The sequence below is a fragment of the Felis catus genome, chromosome D3 (assembly GCF_018350175.1).
Source record: "Felis catus isolate Fca126 chromosome D3, F.catus_Fca126_mat1.0, whole genome shotgun sequence".
Classification (NCBI taxonomy): Eukaryota; Metazoa; Chordata; class Mammalia; order Carnivora; family Felidae; genus Felis; species Felis catus.
In genome coordinates this window covers 7,824,642-7,843,708 of record NC_058379.1, presented here as the reverse complement: position 1 = coordinate 7,843,708, position 19,067 = coordinate 7,824,642, and the positions used below count along the sequence as shown (strand labels likewise).

At 48.4% G+C, this 19,067-nt stretch overlaps 2 protein-coding genes across 2 annotated transcripts in view; one reads left to right on the top strand and one right to left on the bottom strand.

Moving 5' to 3' along the window:
- Positions 1–12,590, bottom strand: part of KDM2B (lysine demethylase 2B) — a 153,436-nt gene extending 140,846 nt beyond the window's left edge. The window contains exon 1 of the mRNA XM_045041766.1: positions 12,404–12,590. The gene's annotated coding sequence lies outside the window, so the exon portion shown is untranslated. The remainder of the gene's footprint in view (positions 1–12,403) is intronic.
- Positions 12,591–12,784: 194 nt separating this feature from the next.
- The window catches only part of ORAI1 (ORAI calcium release-activated calcium modulator 1), a 15,428-nt gene continuing 9,145 nt past the window's right edge, over positions 12,785–19,067 (top strand). The window contains exon 1 of the mRNA XM_003994647.6: positions 12,785–13,319. Within this exon, the coding sequence (XP_003994696.4) occupies positions 13,020–13,319 (300 nt within the window). The 5' untranslated portion in view covers positions 12,785–13,019. The remainder of the gene's footprint in view (positions 13,320–19,067) is intronic.

Here is a 19,067-nt window from a genome sequence, read left to right as displayed (position 1 = left end):
TGAGCCCCATGTTGGGGGTAGAGATAACTTAAAGGAAAGGGGGTGGTTCAGTCAGTTGAGCATCGGACTCCAGCTCAGGTCATGACCTCACGGTTCATGAGTTTAAGCCCCGTTTCGGGCTCGCCGCTCTCAGCACGGAACCCACTTCAGATCCTCTGTCCCCCTCTCTCTCTGTCCCTCCCCCTGCTTGCACACACTCTCTCTTTCTCTCTCAAAATAAATAAATAAATAAATAAATAAATAAATAAATAAATAAATAAATAAACGTTTAAAAATAAATAAAATGAAATAGTTAAAATGGTAATTTTATGTTGTATGTATTTTACCACAATTAAAAAAGAAGGGAAAGAAGGAAGGAAGGAAAGTGTCAGATGAGGCAAAACCTGATGACTGCAGTGAATATTTGAGTCTCAACAATTTCTTTTTATTTTTTTAATGTTTATTTATTTATTTTGAGAGACAGCACACACCCAGAGGGGAAGAGGGAGGGAGGGAGGGAGGGAGGGAGGGAGGGAGAGAGAGAGAGAGAGAGAGAGAGAGAGAGAGAGAGAGAGAATCAAGCAGGCTCCACGCCGTCAGCACAGATGCCTACTTGAGGCTTAAACTCACGAACCATGAGATCATGACCTGAGCCAAAATCAAGAGTAGGAAGCTTAACCAACTGAGCCACCCAGGTGCCCCAAGTCTTTAACAATTTCTGTGCATTGCCTCAGTTTTTACAAGAATAGATTACATAGAAGTCCAGTCAAGGGGTTGCACCAAAGGAGGAGGACTTAATCCCTCATTTATTGCTGGAAGAATCAAGCCAAACGGAGGTTGGGCAGCCTGTCAGAGGCTCCCGGCTCCTGGCCAGCAGCACCAGGGTGAGGACCCAGCTATTGCCCTCTTGCCTGGTGTATGAATGAACAACTGTCCATAGGGGAAGCAGCAGTAACCAGATAACAGGCACTGACTGAGCGTGTGCTACAGGCCAGGTCCTTCCTGGGTGCCCAGGGGATGGATATGCAAGTGAATGAGAGGAGAGTCTATCTGACCTTCAAAGAGCTGGTTCCCAGGTAAGAAGATAAGACTCAGAAAGGTACCTGCCAGTACAAGTTGATAAGGGGCCCCTCTGCAGTCTGAACACACCCACATTACTGCCTTATCTTTGTATGTTAGAGTTATTTATTTACAGGCCATTTTAGCAGGAAGACTGGGGGCTCCTTGAGGACATTCATTGATTCAGGTATTTACTGAAAAGTCCTGTGTACCTAGGCACTGATTTGAGACAGCTGGTATACAATAAATGTTTCATAAATGTACATTGCCTAGCATTCAGTAGGCATTCAATAAATGCTCTTTGAATTGAATAAACAATGCATGAATAAATACTTTGCACAAGGCCCGGCATACAGCAGGTATTCAATAAATGTTGAATTGCATGAAGGAAGGAATAGCACACTGGAAGTACTCGTTAAATGTCGCACCCTCCTGCCTATCTGACCTACCTCCATCCTGAGCCTGAATCCTGGACATGGGAGCGCAAAGACCAAATTGGATGTGCTGATCATCATCCATCCATTCATCCATTTAACAAGCATTTATCAAGGATCTACTGTTTGCCAGTCCCTGGGGATATAGCAGTGAACAAGCAAGTGTTTTTCTCTCATTTGCTCACATTCTGATGGAGGAGAAAGACAGTAAATAAGTTAATAATTAAAAAAAAAAAAAAGTAACAGTAAGTAAACCCTGGTGACATTAAGTAAACCCAAGTGATGTGAAGGACTGCAGGGAGGTGAGAGGAGTGGGTGAGAGCGATTAATCAGGGAAAGACGTCTCTGAGAAGCGGACACTGGAGAAGTCTGAAAAGGAAGAAACAGCCAGCCAGCCATATGAAGATCTGGGGAAAGAGCGTTTAGGCAGACGGAACAGCATATGCAGAGGCTTTGAGGCAAGAACAGAGTCGGACTGTGGAAAGAACAGTGAGAAGCAAGGAGGTTCCTATGCAACTGAGCCAAGGGGAGGGCGGGACAGATAGGAATGGGTTAGATCACAGAAGGCATTCCCATTAACGGTAAGGAGCTTGGGTTTTATTCTAACTCAGATGCAAAGCCATTGGAGGGCTTTAAGCACTGTGGGGTAGCCTGAACAATGAACCACCAAAGATGTCCACATTCTTATTCCTTGAACCTGTGAGTATATTACTGCCTATGGCAGAAGGGGCTTTGCAGATCTGACCAAGTCCAGGATCTGGAGATGGGGAGATTATCCCAGATTATCCAGATTGACTGAATGTAAACACAAGGGTCCTTGTCAGAGATAGAAAGGAGGGTCAAAAAGAACCGGAGATGTGGCAACAGAAGAGATTGGATAAATGTGCTTTGAAGAAGGAGGAAGGAGCCACAAGCCAAGGAATATGGGCTTCCACTAGACGCTGGAAAAAGCAGAGAAATGCATTTCTCAGAGCTTCCAGAAGGACCCAGCCCTGCCAGCACCTTAATCTTAGCCTCTCATAATTCATTTTGGACTTCTGGCCTCCAGAACTGTAAGAGAATAAATTGGTATGATTTTAAGCCACTAAATTTGTGGTAACTTCTTGCAGCAGCAACAGGAAACTAATCGACCAAGGGCGCCTGGCTGGCTTCGAAGGTGGAGCATGTGACTCTTGACTCTAAGGTCGTGAATTTGAGTCCCACATTGGGTGTAGAGATTACTCAAAATAAAATTTTGAGTAATAATAAAAAAGAGGGCACCTGGGTGGCTCAGTCAGTTAAGAATCCAACTTTGGCTCAGGTCACGATCTCGTGTTTCATGGGTTCAAGCCCTGCATCAGCTCTGCGCTGACAGTGTGGAGCTTGCTTGGGATTCTCTCTCTTTCTCCCTCTCTCTCTCTGCCCTTCCCCCATTCATGCTTTCTGTTGCTCTCAAAATAAGTAAATAATAATAATGAAGGGCGCCTGGGTGGCTCAGTCGGTTGAGCACCCGACTCCTCGTTTGGGCTCAGGTCGTGATCTCACAGTTCGTGAGTTCCAGCCCCACATTGGGCTCTATGCTGACAGTGCAGAGCCTGCTTGGGATTCATTCTCTCTCTCTCTCTCTCTCTCTCTCTCTCTCTCTCTCTCTCTGCCCCTCCCCTGCTCGGTTTCTATCCCTCTCTCTCAAAAATAAATAAATAAACATTAAACTAATAATAAAGCTAATCAACTGGACAAGGAACAGGATCAGACTTGTTTTAGAAAGATTTTTCTGTTTGCTGTTACAGAATGGCTTTAGTAGGGTTAAAAGTAGAAGCAGAGACACCAGGGAGGTTACTGCAAACTTCTGAGCGAGCAATGGTGGTGGTCTGGATAAAATGGGAGAGATGATGCTGAATGGGAGAGCTCAGATATAGTCAACTGGGTTTTCTGATGGATTGGATGTTGTAGGGGAAGGGCTCGGTGAAGGAAAGCAAGAACTCATCACCACCACCACCCCCAACGTCCCCACTCTCCCCGGGGCCTCACGGAACCACATCACACTTGACAGGCTATTCCTGGGATGCTGGGCATTTTTGCATGATTAGGCTGGAACACTTCTCTGGGAAATACATGCCTTCAGCCTGAAAGGTTTTTACAAGCCAGGGCAGAGGATTAAAGGCAGTCAGGCTGAGGAGAAATCCCGGGGTCAGAAGACAGCTGAGCATGGAGACTTTTACTCTAAACCTTAACATTTTCATTTTTCACTCCCTGAACCCAGGGTGTCACGTTAAATACATGTTTGGCAACATCGGCTGTTCTATTTTTCTTCTTAATTATACAAAGAGAGAGACTGGAGGTGGCTCAGCCCCAGGCTGGGGGAAGCCAGGAGGCTTTGGCACCAGTGGGAGGCAGAGACACCAGCTAAAAGTCAAGAGGATTTGAAATCCTTTTGAAGGAGCATGGAGACCAAACTCCCAATTCCCCTGAACTCAGTGCGGTCAGCCCTGACTCAGGGTTTCTAAAAGGAGACTGACAGAGTCACCAGCTTAGAATGGAGAGGGGACAGATGGGCACGTGTCTGAGATAAAAATATCACCAGCACCAAGACCGTTCCTGTGCCGTGAATTTATACCCAGGCCTCTGTCCTCCTCCCTCCTTCCATCCTCTGAGCAGAAAATGGCTAACTAGATCGTTCTTCACATTTATAGAGTACTTCCTACTGTGTGCCAGGAACTGGGTTAAACTGTTAACTCGTGTTATCTTACTGTACTCACTCAACTATTCTATGCGGAGAGACTACCATACTACTGTTATCCCCATTTTCTAGAAAGGGAATCCGGCTCATGGAGTTGAAACGTGACCCCCGCTCCCTTAGGCTGAGCCTGGGCCTATCTGCCTGCAACCCCATGCTTTGCCCTCACTCTGCTTTGCTCTGTGGCACAGGCAGGCCAACACCAGCAAGCTGCCAGATCGGCTGGCTTCCGCCAGATTGGCCAGGGGGAGGCAGTGATAGGAACCAGGTGGGTGGGAGGAAGGGAGAAGCCAGGATGGTTCTCCCTTTCTGCCTGCCTCAGGCAGTTATCTCCAGCAGCAGCCACATTTCCTGTGTCTCCACCTCCCACCAGGCAGGCCTGCTGTGGGTCCAGCTACTACCTGGTGACTCCAGTCCCTCCTGCATCCCAGAAACCCCAGTGGCTTCAACCCCAGAGGTGATCAAGGCCCTCCTACTGTTGCTAATCTGCGCTTGCTTCCCCCTCCCCTGTCTGCCTTCTCCCGTAGCTCTCCCACTGCCTACAAAGCCATTCCCCTCCTCTGGTGTCTGGTTTTTCCCATTGGATTCTCACTGATATTCTGCCTTTAGTAGATACTCACAGATTACCCAATTCATTAGATTTGGAATGAGACAATCCCCTTTCATCGAGAACAGCACATCCCACAAGAGGGAAAATAGTAACCACAGTTTACTGAGCATTGTGCTAATTGCCAGACAAATGTTCTTTCGTGGAACACTCATAACAAACCTTTCTGCCAAGACCCACTGCTATTCCCATTTGACAGATGGGACTCAGGGAGGTTGGGTTGCTTGCCCAAAGTGACACAGTTACAAACTGACAAAGCTGGGATTCAAATCCAGGTGTACCTAGCTCCGAAGTCTGTATCTTTTTCTAATCTCTGTTGACATCTTGAATACACTTGCAGCCCTCTGATGAGCTCAACTCCCCTGGCTGACTGGAAGACCCCACCTCAGCTCACTCTGGGGTACTTATATTCGGTTCCTAGACAGCTGCAGCAAAGTACCACAGCCAAGATGAGTGAGAACAACAGAAATGTATTGTCTCACAGCTCTGATGGCCAGAAATTGGAAATCGAGGTGTATTTCTGAAGTCTCTATAGAAAGATCTGGTCCAGGCCTCTCTGCTAGCTTCTGGTAGCATCAGGCATTCCTTGACTTGTGGATGGCCATCGTCTCCCTGAGTCTCTTCAAATCATCTTCCCTCTGGGTACGTCTGTGTGTGTTCTAATTTCCCCATTTTATAAGGACACTACTCATATCGGATTAGGACCTACCCTAATGACTTCATTTCACTTGATTACCTCTATAAAGATTCTATCTCCAAATAAGATCATGTTCTGTGGCACTAGGAGTTAGGATTACAAGGTATCCTTTTGCAAGGACACAATTCAGCCCATACAGTCCTCCCTGATCTCTGGTGCTGAGTCTCTAGAGTGTGGCCTAGTTGGTCCTGTTTTGCCAGCGAAGATGTTAGATCATCCAGGAAGATGTTTAATTCTCTGACACCCTGCCCCTTGAAGAGATGCATTGAGTCCCAAATCATGTATGCATTGACAACATTTATCCCATTTTACTCCAAAATATAGAGAGAGACGTAAAGCACCTTGTGTGGCCACACCAATTTTGAAAAAGGAGAACAAAGTTGGAAGGCTTAATTTAGTTGACTTCAAGACTTACTTGTTTTTAACGTTTACTTACTTATTTAGAGAGGGGGAGAGATGGGGGGGGGAGGAGGGAGACAGAGAGAGGGAGACAGACAATCCCAAGCAGGTTCCACACCATCAGCGCAGAGCCTGACATGGGGCTCAGACTCACAAAACGTGAGGTCATCACCTGAGCTGCAATCAATGGTCAGATACTTAACCAGCTAAGCCACCCAGGCGCCCCGACTTCAAGACTTATTTTTTTAAATGTTTATTTATTTATTGAAAGAGAGAGAGAATGAGCTGGAGAGGGGCAGAGAGAGAATCCTAAGCAGGCTCCAGGCTGTCAGCACAGAGCCTGGCACAGGGCTCAATCCCTATTGAGATCATGACCTGAGCTGAAACTATGAGATCATGACCTGAGCTGAAGTCAAGAGTCAGACACTTAACCGACTGAGCCACTCAGGTACCCCGAGACTTACTTTAAAGCTAGACTAATCGGGGCACCTGGGTGGCTCAGTCAGTTAAGCATCCGACTTTGGCTCAGGTCATAATCTCGCAGTCCGTGACTTTGAGCCCCCCATCAGGCTCTGTGCTGACAACTCAGAGCCTGGAGCCTGTTTCAGATTCTGTGTCTCCCTCTCTCTCTGACCCTCCCCCGTTCATGCTCTGTCTCTCTCTGTCCCAAAAATAAATAAATGTTAAAAAAAAAAAACATTCATACCAACATTGCCTATAATTACAAAAAAAAACAAAAAACAAAACAAAACAAAACTGGAAACGACTCAAATGTCTTTAAAAAATAAATAAATAAAGCTAGACTAATCAAGACAGGATATACTGGCAAAAGGATAGACAAAGTGAGCAATGAAATAGAGGTGGGGGGGCCAGAAACAGACCCTCACATATGCAGGGACTTGGTTTTTGACAAAACTGTCCTCACATTTTAACAAAGAAACCTTACTTCACTCAAAAATCAGTTTGAAGGTGACCTGGCTGGCTCAGTCAGTGGAGCATATGACTCGATCTCAGGGTTGTGAGTTCAAGCCCCAAGTGGGTATAGAGATTACTTATAATTAAAAGTTAAAAAAAAAAAAAATCAGTTTGAGATGGATCATATGCCTAAACATACAACAATACCTCTAGATCTTTTTTTTTAAATCCATGTTTTAAAGTTTTAAAACAGGTGAATATCTTCATGACCTTGGGGTTGGCAATGGTTTCTTAGCCAGGACTGAAAAAACACTACCCATAAAAGGCATAGGCACAAACACATGGACCCAGCAATGGCTCCTGACCAGGGGGGAAGAGTGAGCCCCACAAGCCTAGGAAGTGGAGACCAGGGAGGAAGAGCAGGGACTCCCCAACATGCTCTCTGACCTCCAGGCCCAGAGAATGATTTGGAGATCAACAGTGAAGTCCACAAATCCTAATTCTGAATTTTACAACCTCTCCCCTGACAGTTACCTAACTTTGTTTCCAGCTTTCTTTACCCATTTCTTCCATTCTGAAAGACTTCTGGATCATTCACTAAAGCTGCCTTCCAGATGTCTTGTGGAGTTGGCATCAGGGCCAGGCAGCAGAGGGATTTCACACGTTCTATGTGGCACACAGTGGGAGTCACAGGGAGGCCTATACCAATTCCATACAAGGAAAACTTGTGAACTGTTAAAAATAACATTACGGGGGCGCCTGGGTGGCTCAGTCGGTTAGGCATCCGACTTCGGCCCAGGTCATGATCTCACAGTTTGTGAGTTCGAGCCCCGCGTCAGGCTCTGTGCTGACCGTTTGGAGCCTGGAGCCTGCTTCGGATTCTGTGTCTCCCTCTCTCTCTGCCCCTCCCCCGCTCATGCTCACACTCTGTCTCTGTCAAAAATAAATAAACAAACAAAAAAAAAAAAAATTAAAGGGGCACCTGGGTGGCGCAGTCGGTTAAGCGTCCGACTTCAGCCAGGTCACGATCTCGCGGTCCGTGAGTTCGAGCCCCGCATCGGGCTCTGGGCTGATGGCTCGGAGCCTGGAGCCTGTTTCCGATTCTGTGTCTCCCTCTCTCTCTGCCCCTCGCCCGTTCATGCTCTGTCTCCCTCTGTCCCAAAAATAAATAAACGTTGAAAAAAAAATTAAAAAAAAAAAAATAACCATTACGGAAATGCATGGCTTCTGGAAGGAGTGAGCTTCCTATTACCAGAGGTATACAAGCCCTGTTCTGTAGAGGCATGAGTTCAAGAAATGGTGGTTGTTTTTATGATTATTAATTTAGGGTGTTTTTTAAACATTTATTTATTTTTAGTAATCTGTATACCCAACACAAGGCTCAAACTCATGACACCTAGATGACTCTTGAGTCATAGGTTCTTCAGACTGAGCCAGTTAGGCACTCCTAATTTAGGGGTTTTTGGGGCGCCTGGGTGGCACAGTCGGTTAAGCGTCCGACTTCAGCCAGGTCACGATCTCGCGGTCCGTGAGTTCGAGCCCCGCGTCGGGCTCTGGGCTGATGGCTCAGAGCCTGGAGCCTGTTTCCGATTCTGTGTCTCCCTCTCTCTCTGCCCCTCCCCCGTTCATGCTCTGTCTCTCTCTGTCCCAAAAATAAATAAAAACGTTGAAAAAAAAATTTTTTAAACCTCAGAGCAGAGGGGGAGGCATAGATGGGAGAAGGAAGTAAACAGAAGCAAGGGATCAGATTATGATGGGCTCCAACAAAGTACTCTCTCTCTCTCTCTCTCTCTCTCTCTCTATTTATTTATTTATTTATTTAAATGTTTTATTTATTTCTGAGAAAGAGAGCAAGAGCAGGGGAGGGGCAGAGAGAGGGGACAGAGGATCCAAAACGGGCTCCTCCCTGACAGCAGTGAGCCCGATGCAGGCCTTGAACCCACAAACAGTGAGATCATGACCTGAGCCAAAGTCGGAAGCTCAACTGAATGAGCCACCCCAGGTGCCCCAAAGTACTCTCTTTTTTAAAGTGGAAAATTCTTTGAGCTTTTATTGAACAGGAAGTGGCAAGAAGGTTCCTCTTCAGCTGGGCATCAAATATACCTCTCCTATTAATCTGCCTGAGAGAGGTGACTAGGTGTCCACACTCAGGGTCCATGAATAGATATTTCTAATACCTCCATTTTTGCTAAGAGGACTGGGGGCTCAGAGAGGTTAAGTAATTTGCCCAAGGTCACATTGCAACTGAGTAGACAAGGGAACAGCCAACCCCAACCATTGTAAAAGACTGAAAGTACTTAAAAACTAAAGCCCATCTAGTTCAGTGGTTCTCAAACTTTGTCCTAAGAACAAGCTAAAACTAAACTGCTTGGGTGGTTTTTAGTAACTTACACGTTAACAAAATACCTCTGGAGATGCAGGCAGGTGTGAGTTTGATGGTGGTGAAGCCCCAGATCCTAGAGTCCCACTCTAAGGTTTAATGTCCTGTAGTACTTACTATACTCATTAGTTTTCTGATTTTCCATCTGGAAAATGGTGATATTAGTAGCATGAGTTGTAAAAAACTCTTGAGTTGAATACAATATATTCAATATAATAAAATAATAAACAATGAAATCATTTCACGTATTTAATATAACCTATAATATGGGGGGCCCTGGGTGATTCAGTCTGTGGAGCATGCAACTCTTGATCTTGGGTTGTGGGTTTAGGCCCCATGTTGAGTATAGAGATTACTTAAAAATAAAATTTTAAGGGGCACCTGGCTGAGTCAGTAGAGCATATGACTCTTAATCTCAGGGTCATGAGTTCAATCCCCATGATGGCCATGGAGCCTACTTAAAACAATATTTAGGAGCACCTGGGTGGCTCAGTTGGTTAAGCGTTGGACTCTTGATTTCGGCTCAGGTCATGATCCCAGGGTCATGGGATGGAGCTCCACATTGGGTTCCACGCTGAGCATGGAGCCTGCTTGAGATTCTCTCTCTCTCCCTCTGTCCCTCTCCCCTGCTCTCAATCTCTTTCTCTCAAATTAAAAATAAGAAATATTAAAAAAAATAAAATAAAATAGGGGTGCCTACGTGACTCCACCAGTTAAGCACTGGATTTTGGCTCAGGTCAGTATTTCACAGTCTGTGTATTTGATCCCCGTGTCAGGCTCTGTGCTGACAGCCTATAGCCTGCTTCGGATTCTGTGATTCCCTCTCTCTCTGCCCCTCCGCAGCTCATGTTCTATCTCTCTCTCTCTCAAAAATAAATAAACATTAAAAAAAAAGAAAATTAAATTTAAAAAGTAAATAAAATTTTAAAGAATCTTAAAAAATAAAATAAAAAATTTAAATATATAATGAGTATATAACAATTTTAATATATCAATTATATGTAATATATATTAAATCATACGTGTTATATTTGTATATTATGTACTTACTTACAATATATAAATTACTTAATAATAAAGGGTTTAAAATAGCACTTGTCATTAGTAAGCACTACTTAAGCATTAGCTTTTTTTCACTCCATCTTACCAGGAGCTTGCTACCCGATCTCCAAGGGCAGCTCGGGCCATCTTTGGTCACCCCTGGGCTGTGCCCACAGCCACAGCGGCAGGGTGCAGCAACATTTTCAGTTGGAGCTCTATAGGCTCACGCACAGAGTTGACTGAAAAAATTCTATTTGGATTTTTTTTGGATATAAACTCCCAAAGGCTGAGAGTACACGTCCCTGGCCACTAGGGGGAGCTACGCGTGGAGTTTGGAAGCACCGCCGGGGTGGGCAGCTTGGGTTTCAAACAGGATTCTCTAATGGTTAGTCTGGGATGGAGTTGGTGCATCTCAGGTCCCGGCTGGTGGGGAAAAGCTACTAACCACAGGCCCTTCAGGGCTATAGGACCTAGGGCCGGAAGCAGGGATTGCCCAGATGCCTCCCCTCCAAGTCTGGATAATATTTTTATTTTTTCTGCTCTGTGCATGTGGTAGGATTCAAACTGCAGAGAATTAGAAGGAGGGGGGGAGGGGCATGATGGAGGAGTTGGAGGAAGGAAACCAAAGCCCCCTGCTAAACTGCCACTCCCACATCCCATTGTTGCTTCTAAATCAGCAAATCTCTCCTTCCAGCTTCCAGCCTCTTCCCCTTTCAGACGTGGCCTCCCTCAGGCCCCACCAGCTTCCAAATGTTGTGTGTACCCAATTCTGTCTGAGCAAGGATTCTTCAGACCCAAGCACATCTTATTCATTAAACATGCTTCAAATAGGAGTTTCCTGTGCACCTAATCCCGTGAGAGTCCCTGGGGTGTTGACAAAGTGACTTAAACAGACACCAACTTTGCTCTCAGGGTGCTCATTGGCTGGGGTGGGGACAAGGACAAACAGGTCAATACATAAACAAACTAGGTGATTTCAGATACTGTAGTAATCAGAATTCCAAAAGAAATAAAGTAGGGTGAGATGATGGAATATGAGATAGGGGCTACTTTAGACAGAAAGGAAAGGTCTGTCTTGGGAGGTGGCATTTGAACACAGATGGTAAGGAGAAGGAGTAACAAATACAAAAGCCATCAAAGAAACAAGCCCAGTGAGGTGAGATTTCAAATTCCAACTTGCCTAGTCTTCAAGAAAACGCCCAGAAAGGCCTCTGAGGAATCCCAGAGACTTTGGGGAGGAAGGGGCCTTAAGGTTTATCCCATAATGTGGGGGGTGTGGAGGAGCGCCCTCTAGTGGTGACAATAGTTAAATTTCATCATCGCTGACCTGGAATGCCACATGCCTGTGATTTGACTGGGCTAATTATGAGCTTCACTCATCACTGTCTCTCCCACATCTATTCATTCAACAGATACTTACTGAGCGCCACCTACGTGCCTAGTGCTATTCTAGATACTGGGGTACACTTGTGAACCCGACAGTAAATGTCCCTGTCCTCCCAGAGCTTAGACCTCTAACCCCACCTCACCTCTGCCTCCACTTCAGGGTCTTTGCACTTGCTATTGTCCCCTGAATACAGGCTCCTGGCTTTTTGCATCGCTGGCTCAGGTCTCATTTCAAATGTGACCAAGTCAGAAAAGTGTAAACTTATTAATTTATTGCCTGCTGTCCCCACTAAAATATGATTCCAGTAAGGTTACCATTTTCGTGGAATCCCTCAGTCTCGCACTTACTAGGCGCTCAGTAAACAGTTTCTGAATGGGTTTGAGCATTCATTCATTCAAAAAATATTTATCGGGTGCCAGCCAACCTACTACACATCAGACGCTGGTGACCCGTCAAGTGAACGGATTGAACAAAACAGACCAAAACTCCCCGACCACAGCATTCTTAAATAAAAATTGCAACCCGGGCACTACTCATCCCCTTTACCCTGCCTTTTTTTTTTTTTTTTTTTTTTTTTTTTTGTCCGGATACATTTATCACCCTCTAAACTATCATAATTTTACTCCTTGGTGTTTGTGTGTCTTCCCTCTAGAATATAAGCGCCACGAAGGCAGGGGATTTTGTCCATGTTGTTCACCCCTGAGCGACTAAACAAGTTGGCACCTGGTAGGTGCTCAGTAAGTAAAGACCGAATGAACTCTAGACCTCAGCCAGCTTTTTCCTACAGACCTTGAGCCACTTAGTTCCAAGGGGGAACGGGCCTCAGGAGGTGCCGAGAGGTGACCTCAGGTGGCCCGACCCAGGAGTCCGAGCTCTGGGCAAGGGGCCATCGGAGCAGCTGAGACGGGAGGCGCGGGCAGCGAGAGCTCGACACGGCCCCGAGGGCCTGGAGAGCTGCCAGAAAGAGGAGCAAACGCTCGTAGCCCGCGCCGGAGACGGTGGGCGGTGCCGTCGGAGGGCACGAGTCACATGACTTGCGCCGGTACCTCCCACCTCCTCGTGGGCGGGGTGTCAGGAATGGGCGGGGGCCATGCTAATGAGCCCAAGGGGGCGGCCAATCGCGGCGCGCGCCGAGGGTCCGGACCAAGGATCTTGGACGCCGGCTAGCGCGCAGGCTCGCGTCGGGGCCGCCCCGGGCTTTTGCAAGCGGCGCGGCGGGCCTGCGAGTTGGGGCTGCAGCAGCTTCCTCGACCTGCCTCTCGTGCTTGGCGGCCGTCTGGGTCAGGCCCGGCCCGCGCGGGGGGCAGGCGGCGGCTGCCTCAGGCGGAGGCGGAGGTGCGGCGGAGGGTGGGGGCCGCTGCCTTCGCAGGCGCCCGGGCCGGCCCGCGCCTTTGCACGGTGCTCCATGCATCCGGAGCCCGCCCCGCCCCCGAACAACAACAGCCCCGAGCTTCCCCTCAGCGGCGGCAGCACCACCAGCGGCAGCCGCCGGAGCCGCCGCCGCAGCGGGGACGGGGAGACCCCGGGGTCGTCGCCGCCGCCAGCCGCCGTCACCTACCCGGACTGGATCGGCCAGAGTTACTCCGAGGTGATGAGCCTCAACGAGCACTCGATGCAGGCGCTGTCCTGGCGCAAGCTTTACTTGAGCCGTGCCAAGCTCAAAGCCTCTAGCCGGACCTCTGCTCTGCTCTCCGGCTTCGCCATGGTGAGCTCGGGCCGCCCTGCCCTGCCCCCTCTCCTGTCCTGGCCGCTCCCGCCCGCAGCCCCGACGGTGCCCACAGGGAGCAAGCTGGGCGGGCCGGGAGGGCAGGGGATGAGGGAAAGATCTGGGAGAAAGGTGTTGTGAACGCTGGGGGGTGGGAAGTCCAGAGTGCTGGACGTGAGGAAAAGTGGGCGACAAGTGACACCTGGTGTGGGAGATTGGGTGTCATAGAAATTGTCCAGGGTTGGGGGGCTCAGGTGCCTTCAAATGGGCAAGTTTGATGCAGCAAATAGGGAGGAAAGAGCAGTATCTTAGAAGTGGATCTGTAAGAAGACAGTCCCACATATGTTCAGGGGGAAAGGAAGGACGGAAAGGGTGTGATCTCCTTGGGAGCAGGTGTCAAGAGGTGGAGAGGGACCCTCGAGCTGTCTCTCACATGACCTCATACTTGAGGCCAAAAGGTATCGGCCATGCCCTTTTATCACCTAGTGGAGGGGATTTCCTGACAACCTTTCTCTCACTGCATTTTCCGAGAGCCTCAGCCTGGGGTTTTGACAACCGCTCTCCACCCTCAGTCTACTCTTCAGAAACTTGCCACTGAGTCACTGGGTGTGGGGGAGGCCGGTGGGACATATTCCCCATGAATGGGCTTTCAGCTGATCTGGGGGGTCAGGCATAGTTTCCTCTTCCCATGCCAGGCTGGGCTGCAGCGAGAAGCCTCTGAGAGCTGGTGTAGGTGAGGCTGCAGGTTGGACCAAGAAGTGGCCCTGAAGATGCCTTCAGGCCTGGAGGCTCCCAGGGCGGGGCCTACAGAACAATTCGTGATTATCACTGTGTGACATCAACCTGTGTGAGTGGGGTCCCCCCCCCCCCACAAGGTCCCTAGCCCAGAGCACTCCCGCCTCCCCAGTGAGTGAGCTGAGCTCTTGGCCTTGAGGGAGGGAGTGGCTGCACCCTCATGTTTTCTTGGGAATGTGTCTGGTACTCTCCCTGTGTTCTACAAACAAGTGGGCCGACGCAATGGAACCTGAACTGTTTAGAAGCCCTGAGCAAGCCCAGAGCACACGGGGCCTCAGTGGAAAAGGCAGGTGGTCCGGTGGGGAAGAGCTCTCCCTAGGTCTGCCACTGCCTGGGTGACCTGAGACACATTTCTCTCTGGATCTTGATTTCTGAATCAGTAAATGAAGGCTGCTATTTAGAAGTATCTCTAAGAATTAGGGGTGCCTGGGTGGCTCAGTTGGTTGGGCGTCCGACTTCAGCTCAGGTCATATCTCACGGCTCCGCTCACGAGTCGCAGCCCCTTGTCGCCCTCTGCGCTGACAGCTCAGAGCCTGGAACCTGCTTCAGATTCTGTGTCTCCCTCTCTCTCTACCCCTCCCCCAGTTGTGCTCTGTTTGTGTTTATAATGAATAAACGTTTTTAAAAATTAAAAAGAATTAAATCGAGGAAGCCCTTGAGAGGAGATGAGAGAATGTGTGTGTGTGAGGGAGTGGCATCCTAGTGTTTAGTTTAGGTCATATGATGGAATTCTGTTCTGTCATTCCCAGATCCTTGGAGACAAGTCTGAGCCTTTTGCCTGAAGAATCTTTAAGACTAGCTGACATTTACCAATCACTCACCCTGTACTAGGCATCCTGTAGGTTCCCTAAACTTCCACACTAATTCCTCAACTACCCTTTCAGGTGGTTTTGCCACGCAACTTTCCCAAGGCGATACAGTACTCTACTAGAGCAGGATTTGAACCTGAGTCTGCAGGCTCAGAACTGTCTTGGGCACTTGTGCCTTTTGTGGGTATGTGGAGTTCTGACCAATGTCCAGCCAGGGACATGTTCGACCAGGACTCCTGGGAGATGGGAAATAGAGCGGGAAAGTTTCTTCTAAGCAAAATAAAAATGTTACAGTTTGGGGGCAGGGCGTGACACCATTAGCTTCTCACAGCTGTTCACTGGATTTAAGATGGTGGCATACCTGTTCCCCTTTTTCTTGGGGTCATAAATTCATAACTGCCCAGCCCCCTTCCCACTTCGGGAGAACTGAGGATCTAATGGGTAGCACTTTCCTGCCCTCTGGAGTCCTGTTAAGCCTGGAGAAGCTAGCCTCTCAATCAGATGGCACCTTCCTCTTCCTCCTGCTAAGAATATGGTGCAGGAAGTCAGGAAGCAGGGCAGCCAGTGGCATTGGGTGGGCCTTGGCTCATCCAGACTATATCTTGGGGACCTGTATTTCCCTGGTCAGGGGGTGCCTGGCTGGCTCAGTTGGAAGAGCATGCCACTCTTGATCTCGGGGTTGTGAGTTCGAGCCCCATGTTAAGTGTAAAGATTACTTTAAAAAAAAAACTACAAAAGAAAAATCTTTATATTTTCCCTGGTCAGGGTAGAGAAGGCTTCCTGGCTCCACAGATGAACTCCCCAAAGTTCTTCTGACAGGAGGGGCGAGCCCCATCACAGCCTGCGTTCTGGGAAAGTGGTTACAAGGGGCAACTGTTGTGAGTCTGTAAATCTATGGGAGAAATGGAGTTGGCCTGGACAGACAGATCGAAGAGGCAGGCAGGTCTACCTTGCTCCACTCCCCACTGCAGACACCCAGCCTTGTGAGTGAGCCTCTGAGAGGAAGGGGTGCCACACAGCCCGGCACCATGGAAACAGTGGCAAGTTTCCTGGACTGCTCTCCCTTGGCCCGTGAGTCAGCACAACCAACTTCCTGCCCCCAGAGGGCTTCCTTCCTAGAGACATGGAAAACCAGAGGCACTGATGTGACCTCCGATCTCCAAAGGTAGGAGAGTTGGCAAGGCTACCAGGCTCACCTGCTCAGCAGGTGAGATTGAGGGAGGGTCTCTGAAGAGCCCGGAGGGGATTGAGAGACTCCCCCCTTGTGGGCGGAAGGGCCTGGCCAGGTGCCCTGATGTGCTGGGGAGATAGGCTGCAGGATCTCAGATAAGCGGCTTATGTTCTTTGAAGCCAGTTTCCTCATGTGGACAAAACGGGTACCTATCCTGCTCTCGTCTTGCATGAGGATTCGTTATGAGTCCTGACTGAGCCCACCAGAGGTTGAGGAATTGTCAGAATCTGATTGTACACACCGTAGCTGGACCCGCTCTCGTCTGCAAACACGAATCCTACTCCTGACAGCGTTTCTAGAAACAACATGCCTTTGCTAGGCTCAGCATCCGGACTCCCTAAACCAGGGGCCCTGGATACATAGCACATGATCAGCATCCTGCAGGAGCTCCTGGAGATGAGGGTATGACTCAAGTCACCTGTGCCTCAGTTTATCTAAGTGAGAGGCAGCCCCCTCGGCCTGACCCTGTGCCTTGCGGGACCATGGCAAGCACACTGGCAATCTTGGTTTGCTGCGGAGGGCAGGCTGTAACGTTAGCCTAAGCAGAAGATAATTGGGAAGGTCAGCTTGCTGCCGTAAACAAAATGCTTTCCACAACCTGGGATCAATTATTTTTGGATTATCTGCCTCCTCAAGTTCTCTGCCCGCCAGCACCCTTTTGTTCCCGGGTCCCAGAACGGGTTCAGAAGTTGCTTGGAATGTCTGTGAAAATGAGTTGGAAGGAAGGGCTGAAATCATAAGACATTGAGCCTCTGGGATACGTTGTTCAGAGTTCAGGGGGGCATGGAGTCGAGTAAGAAATAACTGTTACTACTCATAGTGCTAATTACTAAATAGTAATCATTGCTTTTGTTGATTGGGCTCTTGCAGTGGGCCAGGCGTTGTGCTAAGTGTTTTATTTGCACCATCTCTTGTGACCTTCACACGATCTGTGGAGGGCAGGCGAGGGCAGGTGCTTTGTCCCAGGTGGATAATTTGGCTGGGATCGCTTGGCTGGTGAGCTGCAGAGCCCTGTGACCCTGGGGTGGCCCCATCGCTAGGGGGAAACACCGGGAGTGGTAGGAGGACAGAGCTCGAGGCCCGAATACGGCAGAGCAAAGAAAGAACAAGGACTCTGGAGCCAGACAACTTGGGTTTAAATCCCGGCTTTACCGCTTACAACTGTGAGGTCCTGGGGAAGTCACTTAATGTCTCGGGGCCTTCGCTTCCTTACCTGTAAAATGAGGATAATGGCAGTACCTGCCTCACAGAGTTGGTGTGAGGGTTCACTGCGTTAGTACTTGCAAAGCACTTAGAACATACCTGGCCCAGGTTTTCAGGAATCTCGCTCACCCTCGTTCCCATGGGACTACTTTGGTAAGGGTTAACTGATTTCTTTTTCTTTTTTTTTTTATCTCTATACCCAACGTGGGGCTTGAACTTACAACCCCACCATCAAGAGTTGAACGCTCTACCCACTGAGCCAGGCAGCCAGGCGCCCCAGGGGTGAACTGATTCCAAAGAGTGTGATTCCAGAGGTGATAGAGTCAGAGCTCGGGAAGAACCCTCTTATCAGAGGAAGTGTTGGGAGCAAAGTTACAAAATGGGAAATTTAGGGTCTCAGGGAAAGGTGGTGGGGCAGGTGTGGCTGGAGTTGAGGGTGTGTAGGGAGTAGTTGAGAAAGGTGAATCTAGTCAGGTAAGGTGTTGCTTGGCTTTGACTGGCTGTTTCGGAAATCTGAATTCTTGTGTAGGCAGTGGGAGGCATTAAGGTTTTGGAGGAGAGGAGTTGTGTGATGAATTCTAGAATAATCTTGATGATGTTACTACTATTTACTAACCACTAGATATGAATGACCTTGGACCCTTTTTTTCATTCTTATTTTATCCTCAGATCAACTCTTTTTTTTTTTTTAAGTTTATTTTTGAGAGAGAGAGAGAGAGCGCGCGCGCGCGCGCGCGCGCGCGCGAGCTCGAGTGGGGGAGGGGCAGAGAGAGAATCTCTAGCTATCAGTGCTGGGCTCAAACTCCCTAGCCATGAACCATGAGATCATGACCAGAACCAAAATCAAGAGTCAGACACTTAACCCAACTGAGCCACCCAGGCCCCCCTCCTCAGACCAACTCTAAAAGATATTTACTATAGATAGAAAAACTAAGGCTCTTAGAAACATAGAAGTTAAGATACCCAGCTAGTAAAATTCATGGACTGGTAGGTCTGACTTGGAGCCATTTCTACTTAACTGCCCTCTGGCTGCTGTAGCTGGTTGGTAGCTGGGCCTTTGAATCCTTCCAGATGTGGGGTTCTGCACTCCAGGCTGTTTATAAATGGAAATTTGTCTAATGCCCCAAGGGGAGGGTGCTCCCTGCCTCGCAGAGAAGCCTTTTGTAAAACTTCACAAGTGTCTGTCCTGCATTTCTGGAATTTTCAGCTGGGATTTGCATTGAGTTCTGCCAGTTGTTGGGTCCAGGTCTGGTGAAGGAGAGAACTCTAGGGCTTCTTAAGATGGCATGATAGTAATCAATGTTTGGGGCCGGGTGGGGTCCCTTGGAGAACTAAAGCTGAGAAAGTTTAAGTAAAAGCCAGCAGGTTTCTCTCTAATGGGACTTCTGGGTAGCTTTTTTTTTTTTTTTTTTTAATGTTTATTTATTTTTGAGAGACAGAGAGAGACAGAGTGCAAGTGAGGGAGGGGCAGAGAGAGAGAGAGACACAGAATCCAAAGCAGGCTCCAGGCTCTGAGCTGTCAGCCCAGAGCCTGATGGAGGGCTTGAACTCATGAACCCTGAGATCATAACCCGAGCCAAAGTCAGAAGCTCAACCAACTGAGCCACCTAGGCACCCCTGGGCTTTCTCTTGATCTAGCTAATTCCAATTCCTTGGTTTCACCTTCCAAGTCACCCCTGTTCTGTGGCCTCTCAGGTGAGGATGAGACCA